This window comes from Galeopterus variegatus, unplaced genomic scaffold (assembly GCF_000696425.1).
Source record: "Galeopterus variegatus unplaced genomic scaffold, G_variegatus-3.0.2 Scaffold883, whole genome shotgun sequence".
Classification (NCBI taxonomy): Eukaryota; Metazoa; Chordata; class Mammalia; order Dermoptera; family Cynocephalidae; genus Galeopterus; species Galeopterus variegatus.
The window spans coordinates 345,659-371,972 of record NW_007726994.1 but is presented as its reverse complement, the minus strand read 5'-3'; the positions used below and the strand labels follow the sequence as shown (position 1 = coordinate 371,972).

The 26,314-nt window shown below is 37.3% G+C and overlaps 1 protein-coding gene across 3 annotated transcripts in view; it reads right to left on the bottom strand.

The window, feature by feature from the left end:
• Positions 1–26,314, bottom strand: part of TANK (TRAF family member-associated NFKB activator) — an 89,604-nt gene that overhangs the window by 45,604 nt on the left and 17,686 nt on the right. For all 3 annotated transcript variants that reach the window (XM_008573162.1, XM_008573161.1, XM_008573160.1), the window contains exon 2: positions 5,012–5,159. In XM_008573162.1, coding sequence (XP_008571384.1) covers positions 5,012–5,110 — 99 coding nt within the window. In that variant the 5' untranslated portion in view covers positions 5,111–5,159. The remainder of the gene's footprint in view (positions 1–5,011; positions 5,160–26,314) is intronic.

Genomic DNA, 26,314 nt, shown 5'->3' with positions numbered 1-26,314 from the left:
TGCTAGGTGCTAAGGACACAACAGTGAACAAGACAAGGCCCCAGCCCTCACAGAAACTTACTTTCTTATTCAGGAGGCAAACAAATTACAGAAACTTACTTTCTTATTCAGGAGGCAAACAAATTAAAAAAAAAAAAAAAGATATAATGTAAAAGCAGTATGTGCTCTGAAGAAAAAAAAAGAAGTGGGGTTAGAGGACAGAGAATAATAAGAGTCTGCTCTAATATTTAGGATGGTCAGGAAGGATCTCTTTGAGAAGGTGACATCTGAGGAGAAACATGAAGGCAATAAGAGAGGAAACCATACAAATATCCAAAGGAAAACCACTCCAAGCAAATGCAAGTACAGCAAGTACAAAGGCCCTGAAGGAGGAATGTATTTGAAAAACAGCAGGAAGCCTATGTGGTAGGAAGGCTGTGAGAGAATAGAGTACCAGGAAAAAAAGACAAGTGTCTGGCAAGGACCAGATTAGGGCCTCCCCTGGTAGGCCACAGTAGGGATTTTGGATTTTATTTTATAGAAATCATTGCAGAATTTTAATTTAAATAATTCTTTTTAAAAGGATCACACTGGTTGTTGTATAGAGAATTGACTGTAGAAGGGCATCAATTACTGCTTTTCACTCTTCTATCTTCAAACTCTCTCCTCTTTCTCTACACTTCACTCATCCTGAAAAAAACAAAAAAGCAGAAAAACCTCTCTAGTCATCACCCTATTTCTCTTCTTCACACAGTCAAGCTTTTGGACTATGTGGTTTAATACTGTCTTTACTTCTTCATTCCCTAATTTTCCTCATCCTTCCCCACTCCACCTAACTGCCCTCATAAAAGCTATTAACCTCCACATGCAATGTATGCTTCTCAGTCATCATCTTACTAAATTTCTTAGATATCTGGTACTGCTGACTACTGCATCCTCTTTGAAACTCTTTTTTAATGGCTTCTATGATACCATTCTCTTATTTGTTTCCTACCTTTTAGAGTGGTTTTTATCCTATTTTTTAAAATATTGGTGTTCTCCAGGTTTCTCTTCCCATGCCTCTCGATTGCTTAATCTATGAATCTCCAGAGGCCAACTGGTTGGTCTTCTTCCTGTTCTCTTACTGTCTCTTCCCTTCCTTCAAATATTCCTTCAACCTATACATGCTAACTGGGAAATGTTATCCATATTCAAGGCTACAACAAAATCTACTACCTCTTACCTATAATAATACCCAATTCAGAACTCTTTCTAGTCTTCCAGACCCATATTTACAATATCCATTGAACATTTTTACCTGTTACATCCCACAGGTAACTAAATCTATTACCTAAAACCTTATTACACCATTTACTTTCCCAGCTCCAAATGTGCACCTACCTCCCCATTCTAGGTTTTAGTCATCAGCACCACCATCAATCCAGTCATTTATTTCAGATACTTGAGTATCATCCTACAGTCTATGCCATCACCCTCAGAAGTGTCCTGCATTCAGGGGTCACTTGCTTTCCATTTCATCTCTTAAATAAATCTTGGATCTCTACCCCAATTCATCCCTGATGCTTATTTTAGCTCCTCATTTTGACTGCTTGAAATGATTTCCATTCAGTTTGTCTTTATTTAAATCGAGGAGTAACATATATATATATATGTATACATATACTTAATATATATGTATATCAGTAGACATTTTTTATATTACATAATTACATCGTAACATTTATAATTTTATATTAATACTTATATTGAAGGGCATAAAGTGTTAACTGGATGGTTGTCACTTATTTTTACATTCCTTGCTCAAAGAACATTACTTAGCATGAAATATATTCTTTTTTTTTTTTTTTTCCCCTTTTTGTCTTTTTCCATGTCCGGCAACGGATCGCAACCCTCAGTGTCACCCTCGCACCGGACCGGGACCAGCAACGGGATTGCAACCCTCGGTGTTGCTCCGTGCCTCGCTCAGCCAGTGAGCGGGAACCGGTCTGTATGTGGGATCCGAACCCTCGGCGGGAGCGCCGCCGCGCTTCCCAAGCGGTGCACTATAGCAGTGCGCCACCGGGCCGGCCCGAAATATATTCTTGATATACATTGGTTGAGTTGAATTCCACATTCTTCTGTATCCTATCTTTCTCTATTCCACTGTCAGGAAAACTTTTCTAAAGCACATATTAATCCTTAAGTAACTTTTCATTGAATAAGGATACAATACAAACTACTTAGCCACACTCATCATGATCAGGTCATAACCTATCTTTACAGCTTATTTTCCTGCAATCCTTGTCGTTCTTTTTGCAGCCATATAATCGCCTTGTGGTACATGGAATGTACCATGCATTCCCTCACTTCTGAGTTTTTTTATACACTGCTCCCTCTGCTTGCAGGACCCTTCTTCCCCAGTTTGCCAAATTCTTCTTCAAGTTAGCCCAAAGTGTTGACTTATATTGAGCTTATGAGACCTGATCCTCACAGATTGAATTAGGTTTCTCTTCTCCGTGCTCATCCTGCACTGATGTCTGCTATAGCACTTAGTACATAATGGTAATAATTACTGATCCTATTTTCTACTTTTTAAGTTATATTATATAATAAGATGTCTATTTTATTTATTATGTATTTGAACTTTATATTTCCTTAAGGGTTTAAATGATGTTTTGTTTATTTCAATAGTCTCAAAACTTCATCAAGGGCCCAGTACATAGTAGGCACTCAATAAGTGTTTCTTACATAAATCTATCAGAATATTTGAGTTTAAGAATATATAATATACATTTTTTCCTCATCCATTCTTGAGTATTTGACAAACATCACTTTTGAAAAATAAGTGAAAAAATAAACATATAAAAAAAATGTCACTTTTCCTTCTTTGGGATATATGCTAATGTGAGCAAAGGCTTCTTCCATTGGCCAGAGCAAGAAGAGTAGGAGTTAGGAGAAATTCTTGTTTCTGTCTTAACCTAAGAGTATCTCAATACTCCTATTCCCTAATTCTGTATTTCCTAACTTTCCTAGAATACAGGATTGTCAAGGTTTCTTAATGAACCTTATCACAAAACAAGAATAATAAAAGCTGTGAATTTTTTGTTTAGTTTTTTATAAAAGTGATTGTGCCTTAAACCTCAACTGGAAAGAAAAAGAAATCCAAATCCTAAACTTCATCTCAATAATTTTAGAAAGCCCTGTCATATCATGCCCCCCCCCACCATCAACCCCTAATGAAGACTTATAGTCCATAAGTCTACTTATACAATGGAGCATTCATTTGTAAACCAAGAGAAGAATCACAAAGAATAATGATGGTTTCTGAGGAATGTAGGGAGGTATGTACAACAGCTAGTTTTATAGTAAAGGTATCAACTAGAAAGGAGGAAGGAAATTGTATAGTTCTTATATTTATGGAAGAAACTAAGAACTGCATGGCTAGCATATTTCTTAGATTCAGAATTTCACAGGTTAGTAAAAAACTCTTCCTCCAACATAAGATTGCACACTTTCAACTGCCTGTGCAAGAATAATTTAACATGGCAGGCCTCAGGCTCTTACCTTCAGAAAGGTTGGCCTTTGTCTGGCATCTGGGAACTTGGCTTTTGAAACATTTCCTAAATTACAAGGTTGTGACTGTTGTGCCAGCCTACTTAGACTGTGCAATGAGATTTATGGTTAATATCTCCTTTTCTTCTGAGAGATTGGAATGTTGGTTGACAGAGGACGCCTATGTAACCAGCTCTCAATCAAAAAAACAAAACAAAACAAATCAAACAAACCCTGAACTCCGAATTTCAAATGGAGTTCCTTATGTACTGCACACGTGACTGAATTTTTCAAGCTGGAGGGAAGGTGCATAGAAGACTGAAGATAGATTCCTCCACATTCCTCTTGATGATGTCTTTTCCCATTAATGATCTGGCTATGTATCTTTACCATATTGCTGTAATAAATCTTAGCTACAAGTATGACTGCTGAGTCCTATGAGTTCTTCTAGAGAATCATAGAGTGTGTGAACAGAATTGGAGACCTCTGAAACACTACTAAATAATGACATTAAACAAGGAAACAAATAACTCTTATCATCATCATTTCACAAAGTGTATGTTAATAAATTCTGCCCTTTACTCTTATGGTATGAAAACATGGACCGTACTACTAGAATAGAGGGCAGAATTTTAAATGGAATAAATTTAGTATTACAAGAAATTCATTACATTATCCTTATTTTTCTCATCTGCCTGTAGATCAGAGAAAACCTCATTTGGACCAGTAATAGATACATGCTTAGCAAATACTAGGTTAGGTAATTTTTGCCTGGACATACCTTTTCTCCAATTTACTTTCTTTTGAAACGGAAAGTACTAAACAAATGTTATATGTACAGGGATAATTTTAAAAAGCTGAAATTTTTAGTAAGTCATTAAAGACTTCACTGAAATAGTCTATTTTTAACTGTCAAAAAATGGAAGACTTTTATCAATTAATAACAAATTTAGTTCCAGGATATTTCTTCCTGCCAGCCAAATAACAATGTAAAAAAATACAAAAACAAAACTAGCTGAGACATGGGACAGCATGGTGCTGGTAGTGCCAAGGTCAAGGGTTCAGATCTCCATACTGGCTAGCTGCCAAAAAAAAAAAGAAAAAAGAAAAAGAAAAAATAAGCTACCTGAGACAATGATACTTCTAACTACTTCTAACTTTCAGTATGTTGTAAAACTATTGTTTTTAGATTTACTTCCACCTTATATACAAAGTAAACATTAATGTTTAAAAATTATTTATGGAAGACAACATTCTGCATCTTTCCTAAACACAATCACCTTAAAATGAACTTATCAAATTAACCCTTCCCACAGGTCACAATATTTTTTAAAAAGATAACAAATAAAAATCTGAAGTTTCATCCATTAATATATACCTGTGTCTCAGTAATTATGTTCTTTAAGACAGTTTCTAACAATATAACATTTTTAAGTTGCAAAAGGCTCTTACATTCCATTCACCAGGATAAAGAACAAGTTTAAAAACCAGAACCACACACCTTTTGCTGTAGTTCTTTTACTGCAGAGTCTCTATCCATGCATGCCTGTCGGAAAGCTTCATATGCTTTATTGAGTTGCTCGCCAATGTTTTTATCCATTCCCCTTTGTCCTGTAGCATCACTATAAAGGTTGGAGTAAATGACAGGTCTGGAAAATAATCAGAAGAATTTAGGCAGTTATTACATCATATAAATCTCATTTTTAAAATTCATCTTAAAGATAAGTCTGTAAGGTTTACCACAAACATTATGGCAACAAGTACTATAAAGGTTTATAAAGTCATAAAAGTGTCATCCAAAATCCTAACCAGAAATATTATGAAAACTTAACTTCCACAATTTTTTAATATTCTTTACTAATATGCAAAAAGCAAGTAGAGTTCTAGTTCATAAATATGCTATTTTGAATATAGTAATCTATAAATGTAACTTAAAAATGGAAAAATATAAAAGGCCATACTTTATTATAGAAACATACAACAGGATTAGCAATGTGGGAAGGAATATCCTACTAAATGGACAGTCACTCCCACTTACAAGGTGAATTCTTCCTACACTGAAATTAGAGCAAAATAAAATAAATAATAAATGTTTGTGGATGTAGTTCACGCTCTTGTTATTGCAGAGCAATTAAAATGTGTGAAAATGCTCTTACTTTTAGCCCAAGATTTACAGAGAGCTCTGTTGGACTGTACATTGAAAAAGAAAAATCGAGCTTCTGGTCAAGATGGCGGAATAGACAGTCTCGAGTCACTCTCTCCCACAGTCAACCAGTTTACAACTATTAAAAAGCAACAACAGCCAAGCTGGGGCCACTAGAGTGCAGGGGAAGAGAAGGAGACCTATGGAGCACATGAAGGTGGGAGAAGCCACGATGAGAGAAAGAAAGAACTGCTCCAACCATTTAGTGCACTGGCTGCTTCCAGGATGGAGCCACTGAGTGCATGGAGCAGGAGCTGGTAAAGTCCACAGCTGTGCCCTTCGGAGGGAGTTGCTTGGAGGCTGCAGGGGAGAAGAGGGCCTTGGTGGCCCCCAGGATAGCAAGACTACTAAGGGTTCCTGTGGACCCACACAGGAGCGAGGAGCCACAACTGAAAAATAGGAGCCACTCAGAAGCTGGTGGGTCAGTCATCTCAAGGGACCTGTGTACGGCCTGTCCCTTGGGAAGTGTTTGGAGCAAGGTCAGTAGGGGAGACAGGCCTACCGGGAGAACACTGGGGCACAGCAAGGACAGCTGACCTGCCCCCCAATCAGCGTAGGACCACTCAGTGGAGACTGGTCAGGAATATAGAACTGCAGGGAGTGCCGTTTGCTGAAAAGACTCAGGCCCATACCAGAGTTTCTGTACAACCCAGGCGACTGGATCCTGTAAATCCCGGAAGCACCTATAACGTCAACCATTAAAACCTGAGCTGAACAAAAAGCCTTTCCTAGGGAATTGGCAACAAAGCAACAATTTAGCTCAACCACAGAGCTCAAGTCTGGTTCCCACAAGAAGTTCCCTCATTTTAGAAGTAAGGAAAGGACAACAAATTAGTTCCAGTGCAGAGTTTAAGTGGCAGGGACAGCAAATAATCCAATACAGAACTGAAAGAAAAAACAGAACACCCACAGACCAGAGACAGTTTGATATTAACCAGAAAAGGTCTCTCATCACCAAAAAACACCTATAAAACCTAGAAGGACTGGAAGTCCCCTGGGCTACCACACCAGGGAGGGGGGAGGGATGGGAGTCTCAGCCATGTCCCCAGATACCCGCAACCAGTCCCGAGGGAGGAGGGTCAAGGGCCTCAACCACACCCCTCTGACATCTGCACCCAACCCAGCAATGACCAAGCCACCACTGGAAGCCCCCTGGTCTCCCATGCAGGAATGCGGGGGGTGCCACAGGCCTCAACCCCTCCTCTTCTCCCACCCTATTTCTTTCCCCTTTCTCCTGTCCCCTACCCCCCAACTACTTTGCAACATTACAGAATGTTAAAAAAAAAGCAATATTAATAAATTTAATTAAAAAAAATAAAATTAAGTGAATAAATAAATAAATAAATAAAATTAAAAACAAAAATCGCATCCCTTCAGTCCTACCCCCACTACCTATTGGTTTTCCAACTTCCTTGCCATTTCTGAACTACAGGTGATTTGCTCAGTGGAGGTAATTTGGTTTTATCATCTCATTTTGCATAACATCTCTAACCATATTCCTTGGTCCTGAGCAGAAAGCTAGCTAACGGCTCTGATTTTTTCCTGTCCAGCTGTAAAAACCACAACGTAGGACCTACCATTCTCTTAATCCTCTGAAAGTCACAGAACAGACAAAGTTCTCTATTAGTAAAAGGGAGCACCAAATTATTTCACTTTTTTGGAAATCCTTCATAATCTCAGTCTCTAATCTGTCATAGCATCTTTCATTTTATCTTCAGGTGTGCAATGCTTTAAAAAATTTTTTTTTTTAGCATTTTCAATCAAGATATAATTCATATAACATAAAATCCACCATTTAAAAATGTACACTTCAGTATTTTTTGGTATATTCACTATGTTGTACAACCATCACCATTACTTAATTCCAGAACACTTTTATCATCCCAAAAAGAAACTCCACACCTCTTAAAAATTAGTCCCAAATCCTCTCCCCACATCTCCTGGCAACAACTGATCTGTTTTCTGTCTCTATGGATTTGCCTATTTTTAACATTTCATATAAATGGAATCACACAATACATGCTCTTTGTGTCTGACTTCTTTTACATAGAATTTCTGAGGTTCATCCATGTTGTAGTATGTAACTACTTCCTTTTTATTGCTGAATAATATTCCACTATATGGATACACAACATTTTGTTTGTCCATTCCTCAGCTGATGGACATTTGGACTGTTTCTACTTTTTGGCTATTATGAATGAACGCACGATGAACATTTGTGTACGCATTTTTATGTGTACATATGTTTTTCAGTTCTCTTAGATATGCGCCTAGGAGTAGAATAGCTGGGTCAGATGGTAATTCAATGTCTAACTTTTTGAGGAACCGACAGTTTCCATAGAAGTTGTACCACTTTACATTTCCACTAGCAATATGAAAGGGTTCTAACTTCTCCATATCCTCACCACCACTTCTTATAGTCCATTTAAAAATTATACCCATCCTAGTGGTACCTTCATCATGGTTTTAATTTGCATTTCTCCTCCCTAGTGATTAATGATGTTGAGCATCTTTCCATGTGCTTATTAGCCACTTGCATATCTTTGGAGAAATGTCTATTAAAATCCTTTTCCCACTTTCTGTCTTTTTATTAAGTTGTAAGAGTTCTTTACACATTCTAGAAACTAGACCCTTATCAGATATATGATTTGCAAGTATTTTCTCCCATTCTGTAGATGTCTTTTCACTTTCTTGATAGTGTCCTTTGATGCACAATATTTTTTCTTTTGTTGCTTGTGCTTTTGGTGCCATATCTAAGACAAAAGTTATGTAGATTTTTTTTTTTATCTAAGACAAAAGTTATGTAGATTTTTTTATGCCTAACACAAAGTTATGTAGATTTTCACCTATGTTTCCTTCTAAGAGTTTTATAACTTCAGCATTTACATTTAGGTCTTTGATCCATATTGAGTTAATTGTGTATATGTGTGAGGTAAGGGTCCAGATTCATTCTTTTTCAGGAGGCTATCCAGTTGTCCTGGCACCTTTGTCGAAAGGGCTATTCTTTTCCCACTGAAAATGGCCTTGACACTCTTGTTGAAAATCAACTAACCATAAATCACAATGTTCTTTTAAATATCCAGGTAGAAGTCATTTTTCAATCCTAGCAGCCAAGGTCTTTCATTTAAGATAATAAATACACCCAAGTAGTTTACCAGGCTTAATAAAAACAATTCCAAGGTTTTTTATTACAGGGATCACAGTGTCACTCATTACTTTCTGAAGAACTAAAGGAATAGAAATTCTTCAGGCATTCCACTTAGGAAATGTTTCTACTGCTACTCCAGATAGATGAAAAAGTTGAAATCTTGTTAGGATCATTAACGTTGCTAGGATCTCTGCCTAGCCATAGACACTACGGAAACATAAACAATTAGCATTAATAGGAAGTGTCACTTTTGAGTATTTTATTTATTTAGATATTATCTCATTCAAAAAAATTTAGGCCACTTACAAAAAGTACGTAAGAGATTAAAAAGAAGTATGCAAGGAAAGAAGGAAAAATATGCGTATGTAGTCACTAGGACTATAATATACTGTAATACATTAATGCAGAAATTAGAGGTTTTAAGTAACTAAGTAGCTAAATTATCTATAACTGTTTTAAAAAGCTGAACATGTCATGACAAATTATCAATGTAAATCACATGTGTATTTTTTAAATCTGGGTCAAATAAAAGCCTTGAACTGGGAATCCATCTAGTTTCCTGCTTTGTTCTATCAGTGACTGACAGTTATAGGCCACTAAATCTTCTGGGACCCAAGTTTCTTTCTCTCCAGTGCAAAAAAAAAAAAATGTTTGGATTCGATTTCTAAGGAACTTCCTTGTTCTACAGTTCTTAAGTCTATGAGTTAAAAATGCATGTCTGTTCTATCAAGAAGGCACACTCTTGTTTTTAAAAATGTAAATGAAGCACTAAAAATAGCTGCAACATATGCAAGTAAATCATTTGGAGCCCTCACTTCAGGTCCTTGAATTAGACCACACAAATGTCACTAAGAGGAGCTACTGAGTAAGTTCCACATGGATGAATCCTACTCCTGAAATAAGAATGTATGCTGAGTAATATGTTTCAGATTGATACAAATAAATAAATGATACATTTAATTTCTATTTATAACCGGAAAGAAAATTGGGTGTTAGATCAGCAATACTGACCAGAGAAAAAGAAAAATCTTTGGGACCCAGCTAATTGAATTGGATGGATTTCAAATCTTAACACCCTGAACTTTAAAGGCATTTGTTCCTCTGTTTTTTTTTTTTTTTAGTACCACCTTCAAGTTATGTTTCTTTCACTAAGTATTTTCACAAATTCTTCATTTCCTATTACTAATATTTCCATTTGACTGATAAGGCTCAGAAGGCTTACCCATAGCTATACAGCTGTGTTATGAATTGGACTAAACCTTCAAAATTCTCAGTTCAAGGATAGTTCATTAAAGCCAGTTGCAGAGTATTCTCTCCAGGTGCTATGATGTGTATGTTCATTCAATAAAACATTTACTGAGTGCCAACTATAAGCAAAAGTGTACTGGGCACCACTGATGCAATGAGAACAAACCAGACATGAAACCTACCCACATGAAGTCACCTTAGCTGTAACTTGAAACACCATTAGCTTGTAACTTGAAACTCTGTGGCCTTTTGGCTACATATACTTATACTGTACATAAGTACCTTAAAATATCCAAAAGGCTAGAGTTTGGAGTGGAAAGTGGTCAGACCTATTTATGAAGTTTAGGAAGGCTTTGAGATGTAGATGGTATTTGAATAGGGTTTTGAAGTATGGATAGGAATGACCTCACCCATTCCTTTTATTTGATTATCAAATGGCAGTCATCCTTTCTGAAAGAGGTTTCCTATTGCTATAAAGATGTTTTCAGTGTTAGATAATATCCAATCTTTACCAAAACAGGCCAGGATTATAGGCATTTCTTGTGATTGGTTTTCCTGATCAGGACAACCATGCAAACCTGATACAGTTCTTAAATATAACAATGGTGGTTATGATAGCAATGACAGATTGGGCTATAGAGCTTTTTCCATGATGCTTGAAAGCAAGTAGGGGTAGAAATGAAAAAAGGACAAATTCTGCATTCTCAGTATTCTTTGCTTTTAAAATGAAGGGGTTGGATGATATAATCTCCTTCAACTTCATGATTAATATAGCATTACCAAACAAATACAGAGCATAGAAGCTTTTGCTTAGCAAATATGGTGACTTATTTTTCCTCAGAAATGGTACTGTAAATTTAAAAAGAGTAGACATTTTGTTTTAATTTATATTACAAATTAGGCCTGGTTGCAAACCAGTTGATATGGCATTTCATTTCACAATGTTGAGAAGGAGTACAGTTACAGGGAGTATCCTGGAAGAGATGATATATACTGTAAAAATATGTGATGTGAAAATATGTGAGAATAATGTGAAAACTACTATGACTTTATTTATCCAATAACATTTATATAGTTTGGGGAGAGGCTGGATGGGGGACACAGTGAATAATTATAATTTGTGGTAACAGGCATGCTGATGATCATCACATCTTGAGCACAGGTGGTGATGGTTAGCTTTGTGTCCATTAATATGCATAATTAATAAAAAAATTTAAACACAAACAAAAATTTATATATTCCCTCCTAAACACTTTACTAGGTAGAGTGAAAAAAACTACAGGCTTTAAATTCAGATCCCAGGTCTGCAATTTTCTAGCTTTATCACATAGTTTGTAGGGTTATAAAAATTAAGTGAGACCATATATGAAGCACATGTTATTGGTTCTCAATATACATTCTCTCTTTCTCTTATAGTACTAGTACTCCTGATTTTTAGCTGGTATGGTCATGTGACTATGCTCTGGTCATTGACAAATGGATGTAACTTCCAAAACAAGCTCTCCCTTTTCACGCTTTTCCCTCTCCCAGCTGGACAGAATGCTGTAGTAGTGAGCCACCTGGAACACTGTGGTGAGGGCAACACTTCAGGGATGGTGGAACAATAAGAATGAAGAAACCTAGGTCCTTGATGCTGTGGAGCTGCCAGATCAGCTTTGGACATCTTATACTTTGAATTGTAATATGCAAGAGAAAAACAATTTCTGTCTTATTTAACCACTGCTTTGTTGGTCTCTAAAAGAGAAACTGACCTGTATACTGCCTGGTACAATATTCAAGATTCATTAAGTGCTAATACACAGTAGATACTCCTTTCATCCCTGGGCAAGAGATAAATAGTCATGGTCTTTGCCATTTTCTCAAATTAGAGCTCATAATTTTGTCAGACAAACACATATGAATCCATCTAGGAGGTCAATTATAAGTGTGTAAAAAAAGTATAGCATATCTTGATAGGGGCCTGGGTGCTACAGGTATAAACATCTATAGGACCTCACTCAATGATTTGCTCAAGAGTTATGCTTTTCATTGTGGAGAAGGAGGAGGATGAGAAAACTGATAAATAAAAGGTATAAGCAAGATAAAGTCTCAATAGGAGGTACAATTAAAACGAGAGGGATTGTGGAAGGCTTCATAGAGGATCTGACAGATGAGGATTATAACAAGTAGAGAATAAGAGGGGAAACATGTTCATTCCGAAAAAGTAGAGGCACTGAGAAGACCCTAGTATGGTGCATTTAGTGACTGGAGTATTTCTGCAAGTCTGGCATGTGTGCAGAGAGGATGGAGAGGAGAGGGTGCCAATGCAGGCTACGGTCAGGGTCACCATGTGCTGCACTGCAAAAAGGAAGAAAGGAATAATAAGTGTAGGTAGTCACAGTGACTGGGGGACACCATTCACAAAGACCATGATTGGGATGACACCCCCTAGAATTTAGAGTGCACAAAGTGCATAAACTGCATGCAGCAGACTCAGTTATGGCCAGACTGTAGTACACTTTGAATGTCACTCTTAAAAAGTTTAGACTTTAACCTGTTGACATTAAGGGGTATTGAAGGATTTTCAGGCAGGAGATAGACATGTTTTAGAAAGGTAGACTAGATGCCAGCATAGAGCACACACTTGTACGGGAGACAAAGCAGGGATAGCCCACAGGAAAGTATTGTTGTATTCTGTGTGAAAGATGAGGGCTTGAACTATGGCAGGGGAAATGAAAGATGAGTAGATTCAAGAAACATTTCAAAGGCAGAAGTAAGAGGATTTGGTGGCCAACTAGTTCTGCACAATAGACACTTTGAAGGATAGAAGAATCAAGTACCTGTGATTCTGAATCACTTGGCCCGGAATGGAGCCTTGGAATCTGCATTTTAATTAGCAAAGTGCCCCAGGTAATTTTGTCACAGATGGTTCACCAGCCATATTTTTCAAAACACTATGCAGACAATGGTGATAGCCAGACACAGGGAAACAGGAAGAAAATTTTGCAGGGGAAAGATACTGAATTCAATTTTGGACAAAAGTGCTAAAAGAGATATAATAATACAGAAGAAAGAACCAACTGAGTGATAATCTGTAGGAAGAAATGAAAGCTAAATATGCCTTCCCTACTTTTTGTATTCTTGAAGTCCTGTTTTGAATGTCCTCTGATACGCATATCCTCAGATAGTCAACCAGGCCAAAATCATTTTACTAAGAAAATGCAGAAGAAACTACATTTTGGAAAAGGAAACAGTGGAGAGAGAGAGAGAGAAGCAATACTCATTACTGTACCACTATGTATAACAAAATGAATACTTTTTTCCTCCCAAATATAAACTAAAAAAAGAGGATAGGCCCATTTACTGTTTATCTGGAAGATGTCAGAAGGAAAACTAGGAAATGCATAAAATAGTCTGACATTTTAGTACAAATCTGTCATTTTATGTAAAGAAACGATAACCAAATAAATAGAAATGTTGTCTAATGCTCGGTTCTGTTAACCTTTATATAGTGTTAAATAAGAAGAAAAGTAGCTCACTGGCAGGGTATTTGAATGTGTGGTTTTTCTTAACTCTCTTCTACTCCACCAAATTTATGACAATAAAGTAGTATTACTAAAGAGTAGAAGAGTTTGTATCTATCTTCTGGTCTTAACCAAAAAAGTTTGAAGAAAAATTTTTTTTCAGTAATCTTAAAAAGGTCCCCCCAAACTATATCACTATTGATCTAGTGATTAATAATGTATGCGATGTCACAGGGCACACAAGATTCATAAAGGGCAAAAGAATTTTTGACCTAGAAGTAGTTAAAATTTTGTGAGATAAGATTAGCTGCCCTCCAGTACCCCTGACTCATTTACTGTATCAGAACAAAACCACTATGAAGGGAGAGAGCTCTTCCATGAAAAGAGAGTGAAATTTCAGGAGTGAGATAGAGAACTTTTCACAAAAAGGCCTACCTTCTCTTTAAATCACAGTTTAAAATTGCTGAGCAGCCACTTAGCCTTGAGAATATTACCAGTGATAAATAGGAACAGTCAAAGCCTACATAATTACAAAGCTGTACCCTGCGTTCTTTACTACTGGCATAGGACTCTACAGCTCTTCATACTCCTGCTTTTAATTTCCCTGAGGACACCTAGAGGCTGTTGGGCAAATGTTTGCAAGTCACAACTTGTTTTATTAGAAGTAATTGTGAGAAATCCTATGAGAAAATAAAAAAGGTTTCAGAGATTTCCAGATCTCCATTTCCAGTCATTCCCAAGATGTTTAGGGTGTGACTTTAAATGTACAATATAAGTTTAAAACCAGATCCGATATTTCTACACCATGCAATGTACTCTTTGACTCCAGCTGTTGAATATTCCTGAAGATAGAACCCCAAAATTCTCTGGGTAGCCTGACAAACTAACCTTTCAAATCTACATCTGTGCCAAAATTATCTAACTTTCCACCCTTTTCAGGGCCACACCAGTTTTTCTCAAATGTCAGTATTCAGAAATAGTAAATCCTAACACTTGCTGTGCCATCCTATTGTGGGGAAGCAAGAGTTGATTAAAAATTTTGACTTATTGTTTTACTTCCTTTTTTCTCTGGAAAAAAATTAAAAGATGCTATAAAATAAAGACTCCAAACTTAATTTTTAACTAGACCACATTCTGTGTGAAATATACTAATTTCTCAAATATGACAACTTATAGATTAAGGAATCTAAATTAAAAAGCCTAGCCAACCAAAGATAAAATCAGAGTTGGAGTGCAGAACACATGTCCAGTCTAGACACGCTTGGCGATACATTAAAGTGAACAAGTCATTTCATCTTTCCATGGACTTCACTTCCCTCATCTGCCCCACTTTAGAATGTTTGGGGTAGAGTCATGCTATAGGACATTGGTTCTCAATCTGTCAGGACACTAGAATTATCCAGAGCTTTTTAAAAAAATAGATTAGTGGGGCCGGCCCAGTGGCGCACTGCTACAGTGCGCCGCTTGGGAGTGCGGCCGCGCTGCCGCCGAGGGTTCGGATCCCACGTACAGACCGGCCACTCACTGGCTGAGCGAGGTGCGGGTGCAACACCGAGGGTTGCGATCCCGTTGCCGGTCCCGGTCCGGTACGGGCGCGACACTGAGGGTTGCGATCCGTTGCCGGTCACGAAAAAAGACAAAAAGGAAAAAAAAATAGATTAGTGGGCAGGTCTGAGTACAGTGGTGTTTATAACTAATTGATCACAACCAGTCGCAGCCTTTAAAAAAAAAAAAAAAGGATAGCAAAGCTTGTCCAAGACATCCTGGATCATAATTTTGTGTAGGAGGAACAGTACAGTGGTGTTTATAACTAATTGATCACAACCAGTCGCAGCCTTTAAAAAAAAAAAAAAGGATAGCAAAGCTTGTCCAAGACATCCTGGATCATAATTTTGTGTAGGAGGAAGATGTGAGACAGATTTTAAATCACTGCCATAGGAGGTTGAGTCATAACTAGGAAAGCAATGTAAAAGATTTCTATGGACCAAGGCAGAGAAACAGGCTTTCATAAGGTGGCCTTCTTTTCCACACTGATCTGCTTTCTGAATTGTTTCAGAAGTGTATAGAATTTAGAAACAAAAATAGCAGTTGCTAAGGTAGAAGACTTTCCCTTGGGGGGAAAAAAAGGTATTTGGATACTTTGGCAGATGGCCCAGAGCAACAGGACTTTATTGATCTTGGCTTCATGAAATCTCCATAACTTGTAGGTCTATATGAAAAATGTTTTAAATTCTATTAATGACATTTTCACTGAAGTTCTTGTTGAGAAATTTGGGTGCGACCACAGCCCTTCTCTCACCAAGCAGCAATGACAGCTTTAACTTGATGATCCTCCTATCAATATTTGAATCATCCCAATTCTATTTAAATTCTGAAACTATCTATAGATATTTAAGGGAAGACATAGATCCCAATGACACGTCTTCAGTCCAAAGAAGCACACAGCCATGGACCAGAAGGACAATCTCAGTCTTCTGTTTGAACAGCAAGAGTCCCAACAATGAAGGAGGTAGTCCCCTATTTCCTTACAGTAAACACTGGGGACAGAGAGGTAGGAACCGACCTATTTGCCAGGTGCTTTACATAAATTACCTCATTCCTAAACTTCCCTCTGCAGGAGCATATATTGTCTTCTCTTTACAGATGAGAAAACAGCTTCAAAAGGGTAAATAAGTTGCTGACGTCACAGTATTAGAAAATGTAAGAACCAGATAAAGCCAGGTCTCTCTAATGTGAAAGCACAATCTCTAGCTCTTTTTCCCCTAATTTAGCTTTTGTTTCATTTTTCTCAAAGCTACACATACCAATATCTTAATGAGTCAAATAGCTCTATAAGGCTTTAAAAAAAACAGTAGTCCTCTGCCCTCCCCTCCCCCTTTCCTACTTCATCTTGGCTATATAACTCCTTTGGCTGATTTTTTTTTTTTTATCTCTGTATCTCTGTAACATATAATATTGCCACTATTGATTTTTCAGTTTTACTTGTCTTCTCACTATGCAAAATAAGGATTCAGCACTCTTTAAACACTTCCTCCTTCCTATTCTCCCCATTTTCCCAATATAGTTACATCCTATTTTTGGTTAGATGAGCATTCAGCTTTTACTTTCTTATTACTATGTAATGCTATTCACTAGTGAGCCATATAATATACCTTTGGTTGCTTTTCCTCTCTAGAAAAACTTTTTCCCTGAAAAAATTTTTTGTTTGCTTCATTTCCTATTATCACTAATAAACCTCCTCAACAAATTCAGACACTTCAGGTATTCTATCAACATCACGTTCTTAGAGGAATCTCTCCTTAAGCTTTCCGACTTGTTCCAGTCTAGACTGGTTGCTCTCTATGCCTTCCTCTCAGGACATTTGATCGTGAATTTGGGGACTCCTTTTGTCCATCTTTCTAACTGACTCCCTTATTTTCAGTATGCCAAATCTAGTTTGACATTCCTATCTGATGGAGGAAATCCTCCAGCAGCTTCCTGAGAAAGAGTGTTTGGTAAGTAAATTTTTTGAGATCTTGCATAATTGAAAATATCTTTATACTCAGACTTAACTTGCAAGTTTGCCCAGGTTAAGAGTTCTAGATTGAGAGTAATTTTTCCTCAGAACTTTGAAAGCTTTGCTAGGCTGTCTTTTAGCATCCATTTGTTTTGTTGAAGCCCAGATACTTTACGATTACTGATGTGTACTTAATCTATTTTTTTTCTCTTTGGAAACTATTAGAATTTTTTTTTCTTTGTCCTCAGTATTCTGAAATTTCAGGACCAAATCTATCATGGACTGTTTATATTCATTGCAATAGGTGCATGGTGGGCTCTTTCAATCAGGAAGTTCATCCTTCAGTTTTTGGAAATTTTCTTGAAGTATTTTTTGGGCAATTTCCTTCCTTTCATATCCCTTTCTGGGACTCCTACTATCTGAATACTGACTATTAACTGGTACTCTAATTATCTCTACTCCACCTCCCCTTTTAAAATGAACTTCTCTCCTTATTTCACAGATACAATGTCCTAAGTCTGTTGTCTTTGGCAGCCAATATTATGCCAAATGACAGTCAACCAATCCTGGATATAGAAAATAATAATCAAGGGTAAGTAGTGGTGATTCTGGACCTCCACTGTGGCTTAGGGTGTATGAGCCAAACAATGTTCCATTCCCAATTGCCCAGTTCAATCAGAAGAGCTGAACTTTGGTCAGTTATATATACCGTGATTTTAAGTTTGAAGAGAATGAGAGGCTTAACTGTAGGATTTCCATCATCTCCTCCCCAGGACAGTTTGTAATTCTTTTGTGCGGTGGTAGAGAAAAGTATGGGTGACTGGGGAGGTAGGAAAGGCCCCTCTTCTGGGTTTTCCCCACTGCTGAGCCTATTCTCCTTCTGGGCAAATGTTCTGCCAGGGTTCACACTTGTGGTAAGAGGCCAATTCAAATCTAAAGCAGTTTCAGGATGGGGAAAGGAAATCACCTTGAGTAACTGCTACCCCTTCCCCTTTGCCCTAGAAAAGAAAGCCACTAGCTTTTCCCAACCTCTTGGGGGTATGACTAATAAGAAGAGTTCACATTTTGTTTTAGAAAAAGTTGCCACTTTAGCAGATGAAGAGGTGAATAAGTGAGTGAGAGACACATCCTGTCTTTTCTGCATCTAGCTCTATGTTTGCCTTCTCACCCATGAAAAGCACCAGAAGCAAAAAGCAGAAAATCAGTCAATAACAGTATACACATATAAATAAGACATCCTCTGTCTTGGATAGTTAAGGCAGCCCTTTAAAGACACTCAAAAATATAAGTGTCTTTTCCTTACTTGAAGAAAGTAAATGGAAGACAACTGTCATTCCTAACATTTACTTATGATCATTTTTCACTTTTAAGAGCATTATATAACACAAGCAGCCAATTCCCCAAATGACAGCTTGTATTTCTATTCTCACTTTCTAGGTTGTAAACTTTGGTTATGGACATACCCACAGTACATTGCACCACACTGTTTCTGTGTTCCAATCAGGCAGCTGATACAATAGAAAGTTAAGTATCAAAGATGTGCCAGAATTTGGATTTTGTATTTCTTCCATAAGCTGGTTGGCTAAATGTACCAGTATAAACAAGGTAGGACAACCTCACTGGTCAAACCCAAAGCTCCCCAGTCCAGGTTCTCCATTTTGCTGGATGTAAGAACTTGATGAAACTTTCTATGCTATCTCCCAACAGTTAAAAGATTGCATCATCAAAGACCACACCCATGAGTCTCAGCTTTGCCTTACTTCCTTTTTTTCCTCCAGTATTACTTCTTCCTCTCAGACTGTTTATCAAATGCTATGGGTTCCAGTGCACAACTAAACAGTATAACACCAGAAGGGACACTGGGCATGTAATATTCTACCCATCTGAGGTAAACATACACATGGCACTGCTCAGTTTGCTGTGCTCAAGCACATGAATGATCTCTCCGGGGTATGCTTTTCTCTGAGTAGAGCCCATGTCAAAAGCTGGAGATGGGGAGGGGGCATATACAATTTTAAAATGGCTAATACTAAAAAGTGGTTTTCATGAATCATATAAAATAGGGCTCTGCAGACTATTCATGGTTGAAAGAACTAGAAGAGAAAGTTTGTATTCACTGTGAGCAGATGTAGAGAAGCAGAAGGACGTAGGAAGGAAGAGCACATATTATAATCTCCTAGGATTTGTGAGATTTTAATGTTCATCGGAAAGAAAACATGGACTTAAAAAGGTTAAGAAACATCAATAACGAGGGAAAGGCATTTCTAGTCTAGGGATACCACATACATGAGGTCATGAGCTTACATAAGAGTAAATGACACGTAATATATGGTTATATATTTTGGGTTTGGGTTTGGGTTTGATCAGTGAGGTTGTCTTACATTGTTTATGCTAATGCATTTAGCCAACCAGCTTATGGAAGAAATACTATGAATAGTAAAACCATTTAAATATCCCACAATAACAGTCTATGTGCTGACTGTTTTTTTTTTTTTTTTTTTTTTTTTTTTTTTTTTTTTCCCTGTCCGGCAACGGATCGCAACCCTCAGTGTTGCCCCCGTACCGGACCGGGGACCGGCAACGGGATTGCAGACCTCGGCGTTGCTCCCGCACCTCGCTCAGCCAGTGAGCGGGAACCGGTCTGTATGTGGGATCCGAACCCTCGGGCGGGAGCGCCGCCGCGCTTCCCAAGCGGTGCACTATCCAGTGCGCCATCGGGCCGGCCCTGTGCTGACTGTTTTAACTAAATTTTTTTCAAGCCCAAGTCCCTGATTTCTATCCTTTTAGGAAGTTACTCTTTACTGCAAAATTATGCTACTCAGTAGAACAATTCTCCATACTTCATTCTACTGCAAATATTTCAGACTCTTTTAACTTCAACTTGCTAACTAACCATTAGAATGGAACTCACATTAGCTTTCTTAGTCCACTTAATTTCCAGTAATTCCTTACTGCAATGACTTAAAAGACAGACTTTGTTTTCACTGTTAACATATTTTCAGTAGACCTTTCTTTTTGCAAAGAAAAAGTACATATGCCCCTTGAGTTATGATAGGGCTGTGTCCCAATAAACCCATCACAAGTTGAAAATATTGTAAGCTCAAAATACATTTAAATACACCTAACCAAATGAACATCATAACTTAGTCAATCTACTTTAAACATGCTCAGAACACTTACATTAGCCTACAGTTGGGAAAAATCATCTGGCAACACAGCACACTGTTGAATATCAGTTGCTTATCCTCCTGACGGTTTGTTTACTCTCATGATGGCATGGATGACCAGGAGCTGTGGCCTACTGTCGCTGCCCAACGTCACAAGAGAGTACTATACTGCATATCACTAGCTTGGGAGAAAAAAATCAAAATTCAAAATTCAAAGCGTGGTTTCCGTTCAACTTGTATCTCTTTCGCACTATAGAAAAGCCAAAAAATCCTACATTGGGGACTGTCTGTATTGGTGGTAAGTCAAAGGTGTTGCGGATCATTGACACTCAAGCTATTTATACTCATAACTTATCACTGATAAATTACCACCACAGAGAGTATATTTCTGAAGGTAAAAGGAAGAAAAACAAGTTACCATCCAGGATATTTTCTCATAAGACAGGCAATCACCATTATTTGCTTCCTAAACTTTTCCTTAGAAAAAAAATAAATCCCTTAAGAATGTTTTTCTTGGTTGCACAACAATATGAATACACTTCAAACTACTGAACTATACACTTAAAAATGATTAAGATGGTAAATTTTATGTTATATGTGTTATATCACAATTAAAAAAATATTTTTATAGATTAGGGATTAAAAAACATGACACATGTACTACATAGGTCCCAAAGGCTTGTTTTCAGTTGCATAGGACCTGGTACCATTGCTGTTACAACATCCCTCAATTTATTTGAACAGTTGTCAAATACTGCACCTAGTTCAAAAGACTCTGCACAAAAGACTCTAATTACTCACGTAAAAGGTAGTTCATTCTGTATTCTCTGTTATCCCTTCCTGAAGATAATTCATAATTTTGGTTCTGAACTATACAGAAATTTTTGATACCTATTCTAGATAATAGACTAAAAGGAAAGAACCCTTTAGTCATGATCCAAAAGCATGGCATCAAGCATAGGAAACAACAGGTGGAAAATGGCAGACACAGTATAAATGCTACAAGAAATAGAAACTAAAACTTGGCTTGACATAATTGAACACAAATGAGTTGAAACTAAACTAATATTTATGCTTATAAGGTGTTAGAAAACAAAAAGGATAAACAGTATTAACAACCAATTCAGCTAATGCATGGTATCAGAACAGTGAAGTTTTATATCAACAGGCTATTTTATTTACCATTTACTTCTGGATAATTGGTATGATTTTAAAAAACATGCAGTTTTTCTTCATTACAGGGCAAGCCCCCAATCATGTCAATAATTATTTTGCTATATTAATAGACCATAAGCTAAAATACTTGAACAAATATCCAAGAATTCACATAATGCCTACCCAAAACTATAAATAACACTTGTGAATGTCTTGAGGTATCCTCCATAGTTCAAAGACGTATATTGCTAAATTACATTACCTGTCTAAGGTCATATTCTTGAAAGTGATCAAAAAGTGTTTGAAATAATCATTTATAAAAGTTAATAATTCTATCAAAAATTACTTAACACTATTATCAATGTACTGACAATAAACTATTAGTCAAGTGAAAATGTGGGCTTTCTTTATGGTTGACTTGTATTCTTTAGAACATGTGGAGCTCCATGTGCAGCATACATCACACACATACCTGAAATGTGCTAATGATTTTCACTTCATATTAAATAAATATAAGCATGTTCAGCTTGTGTACTTTCTCACCCACTCATTTTGAAACACCCTGTTTGATTTGGTTACAGTAGAAGGTCAGCTTGGTTATTAACTTTAAAGTAAGAAATTTCCCGGCAAAACTGGGAAGCTAGTGACAACAAAGTGAAACTAATGCTTTCCCAATTGAATTTCACTCTTAGTTTCTTTCAGGATATAAAACAACTTGTCCATGTAGAAGTAACACCCTTTTATAACATAACTGAGGAAGAGAAAACAAAGAATTGAAATGCATTATACTTATCAGCCTCAGCCTACCTACAGCATTTCTCCTTGGCCAAGAATAAAACAGTTGTGGAGAGTGGGGGGTGGGGGGAGGAGAATGACCAGGATCAGCAGAGCAATTCTTTTTTTTTTTTTTTTTTTTCTTTTTTTTTTTTTTTCTTTTTTTTTTTTTTTGTCTTTTTGTCTTTTTTCGTGACCGGCAACGGATCGCAACCCTCAGTGTCGCGCCCGTACCGGACCGGGACTGGCAACGGGATCGCAACCCTCGGTGTTGCCCCCGCTCCTCGCTCAGCCAGTGAGTGGCCGTTCTGTAGGTGGGATCCGAACCCTCGGCGGGAGCGCTGCCGCGCTTCCCAAGCGGCGCACTGTAGCAGTGCGCCACCGGGCCGGCCCAGCAGAGCAATTCTTTTTTTTTTTTTTTGTCTTTTTGTCTTTTTTCGTGACCGGCAACGGATCGCAACCCTCAGTGTCGCGCCCGTACCGGACCGGGACTGGCAACGGGATCGCAACCCTCGGTGTTGCCCCCGCTCCTCGCTCAGCCAGTGAGTGGCCGTTCTGTAGGTGGGATCCGAACCCTCGGCGGGAGCGCTGCCGCGCTTCCCAAGCGGCGCACTGTAGCAGTGCGCCACCGGGCCGGCCCAGCAGAGCAATTCTTTGCAGTATTTGACATTAAAGAAGAAAAACACATGTGATAAGTTATGATAGATGCCAAAGAGCCATTTAACAAAATTCAACTTCTATTCCTGATAAAAATGTTTAATTAAGTAGTAATGAAAAGACATTGTCTTAACCCAACAAGAAATATATATACCAAATGAACAACAAACACCTATCATTTAAAATCGTTCTCCATATACTGGGGAATGGACATCTCTTCAATAAATAGTGCTGGGAAAATTGGAGATCCATATGCAGAAGAATGAAACTAGACCTCTGTCTCTCACCATATACCAAAATCAACTCAAAGTGAATTAAAGACTTAAATGTTAAGACCCCGAACTATAAAACTTCTAGATGAAACATAGGGGAAACACTTCAGGACTAGGTCTGGGCAAAGACTTTATACTTCAGAGGCACAAGGCAAAAAAGCAAAAATTAACAAATGGGATTATATCAAACTAAAAAGATTCTGCACAGCAAAGGAAATAATCAGCAGAATAAAAAGACAACCTGCAGAATGGAAGAAAATATTTGCAAACTATGCATCTGACCAGGGATTAATATCCAGAATATACAAAGAACTCAACTCAATCTTAAGAAAAACAAATAACCTGATTAAAAAATGGGCAAAGGAACTGAATAGACATTTTTCAAAAGATGACATACAAATGGCCAACAGGCATAATGAAAAATGCTCAACATTACTATTCATCAGAGAAATGCAAATCAAAACTGCAATATCATCTTAGTAAGAATGGCTACTATCAAAAAGACAAAATAACAAATGCTAGTGCCTTGGGTTGTATGCTTCCTACAACTTAACTCCCACTTTAACTGTTGAGGGTGGGAAATCCTATTATGGTAATTGAAAGGTGGGGCCTTGAAGAGATGATTAGATTGTAGGACCATGTCATAATGAATGGATTAATAATTGTGGTCAGGGATATGGTTCTGAGGGTTTTAAAAGAAGGGAACAAGAGAAGTTCACTCTCTCTGCTCCACCAGTTTTCTACCATGTGAGACTTCTGTGTTGCTGCAAAGCCATCACCAAAGAAGGCCCTCACCACAAGTGTTCCTTGGACTTTGGACTTCCCAGCCTCCAAAACTGTAAGCAATAAATTTCAGTTTCTTTATAAAATACTCAGTTCCATATGTTTTGTTATAAGAAACAGAAACGGACTAATACAGCTAATGAGGATGTGGAGAAAAGGGAACTCTTATACATCTCTGGTGGAAATGTAAATTAGCACAGCCACTATGGAAAACAATATGGAGATTTCTCAAACAACTACAGACAGAACTACCATATGATCAAGCAATCACACTACCGTGTATATATCCAAAGGAATGGAAATCAACAAGTCAAAAGGGCACTGGCACTAACATGTTTATTGCGGCTCTATTCACAATAGCCAAGAGTTGGAACCAACCTAAATGTCCTTCCACGGATGATAGGACAAAGAAAACATGATACATGCCCCCCCACCCCCCGAATACTACTTGGCCATAAAAAAGAATAAAATTCTGCCATTTGCAGCAACATGGATGAGCCTGGAGAAAATTATGTTAAGTGAAATAAGCCAGGCAGAAAGAGAAATACTGCTTGTTCTCACTCATATGTGGAAGCTAAAAAAGTTGATCTCAGGAGAAGAGAGAAGGGGAGAGGAAGGGAGAGAGGGTGATCAGTTGATACAAAATATTAGAGATAGGAAGAATGGGATCTAGTGTTCTATAATAATATAGGGGGACTACAGTTAATAAGAAAGTACTGTGTATCTTTGAATAGCTAGTCAGGATGATATTGAATGTTCCTAACACAAAGAAGTGGCAAATGTTTGAGGTGATGAATATACTAAGCACCCTGATATGATCACTGCACACTGTATGAATGTACCCAAATATCATACTGTACTCCATAAATATATACAATTATCATAGGTCCATTAAGAAAAATAAATTAAAAAGAGGGAAAAAAAGAGAGAAATAGAGAATAGAATAGTGGTTGCCAGAGCAGGGGAAGGAGAGCAGAACAGCCAGGAAAAGTTGGTAAATTGGCACAAAGTCATGGTTAGATAGGAAGAAGTTCTGGTGCCCCAGGGTGACAATAGCTAATAATATTGTATTGTATATTTCAAGATAGCCAGAAAAGATGATCTTGAATGTTATAACCACAAATCGATGATAAATATTTAGGTGAAAGATATGCTAACTGTTCTGATTAGATCATTACACAATATATACATGTACTGAAACAACAAACGGTACCCCACAAACATGTACAAGGAAAAATAAATACAAATTTTTAAAAAAAAGGTAAAATAGAAAAAAACTAAAAATTAAAAACACCCAAAATGTTCTCAAAGTGCTAGCCAATGCAAACAGGACTCCCCCCTCCCTGCCTTCCTGCCCAAAACAGACTTTGGACACAATCCATTCTCTGTAAAAATTCTAATATGCTAGAAATATTAAAGGAAACTTCCTTGATAAATCAAATTTATTAGAAATTAATAGTAAATATCATATTTAATGATGACATGGTAAAAGCATCCCCAAACTAAGAAACAAGATAAGCATGACCAGAATCATTGTTATTATTTATCACTGTTCTGGAGAAGCTAGTAATTCATTAAAGAAAGAAAGCAGTATAAAGGAAGAGATAAGATTATTATATTTAAAGAGTTGTTTTCCTAGAAAATTCAAGAGAAAGGATTAAAAGTTATAAATTTAGAAAGCTGGCCAGATATATAAATACTCATGTACATACCAGTCACAAAATGTTAGAGAATATAATGGTTAAAATCCCAAAAGGATTATTTTAATGGAACATAAACAGTTTATTTTGTCTGGAAGACAATTCAATAATATTCAAGAAAATTTTGGGAAAAAAAATGAGAAGGGACTTGTCCTATGAATTACTAAAAATGCCACAATCAAACCAGATAGGTGTTTGTAAAGAGACAAACAGACCAAGGCAACAGATGAATCTAAAAAAAGATGCATGTACACATGAGAATTTACTATATTAAGGAGGTATTTCCAATCGGTTGAGAAAGAACGATTTCAACAAATGATTTCAGAAAAAATGGGTACCTATTCATAAAAACTAAGAAAAAAATTAAATATCTTACACAATGTACAAAAAGAATTTTCAGATATTTCAATGAGTACAACATAAAAAGAAAAGAATCAACAAAAAAGAGTTTAATAATTTTTGAGTGAGGACCACTTTCTTATATGAGATACAAAACCTGGGCATTTTATTTTATTTTATTTATTTTTATTTTTTATTTTTTTTCCTTTTTGTCTTTTTTCGTGTCCGGCAACGGATCGCAACCCTCAGTGTAGCGCCCGTACCGGACCAGGACCGGCAACAGGATCGCAACCCTCGGTGCTGTGCCCGCACCTCGCTCAGCCAGTGAGCGGGAACCGGTCTGTATGTGGGATCCGAAC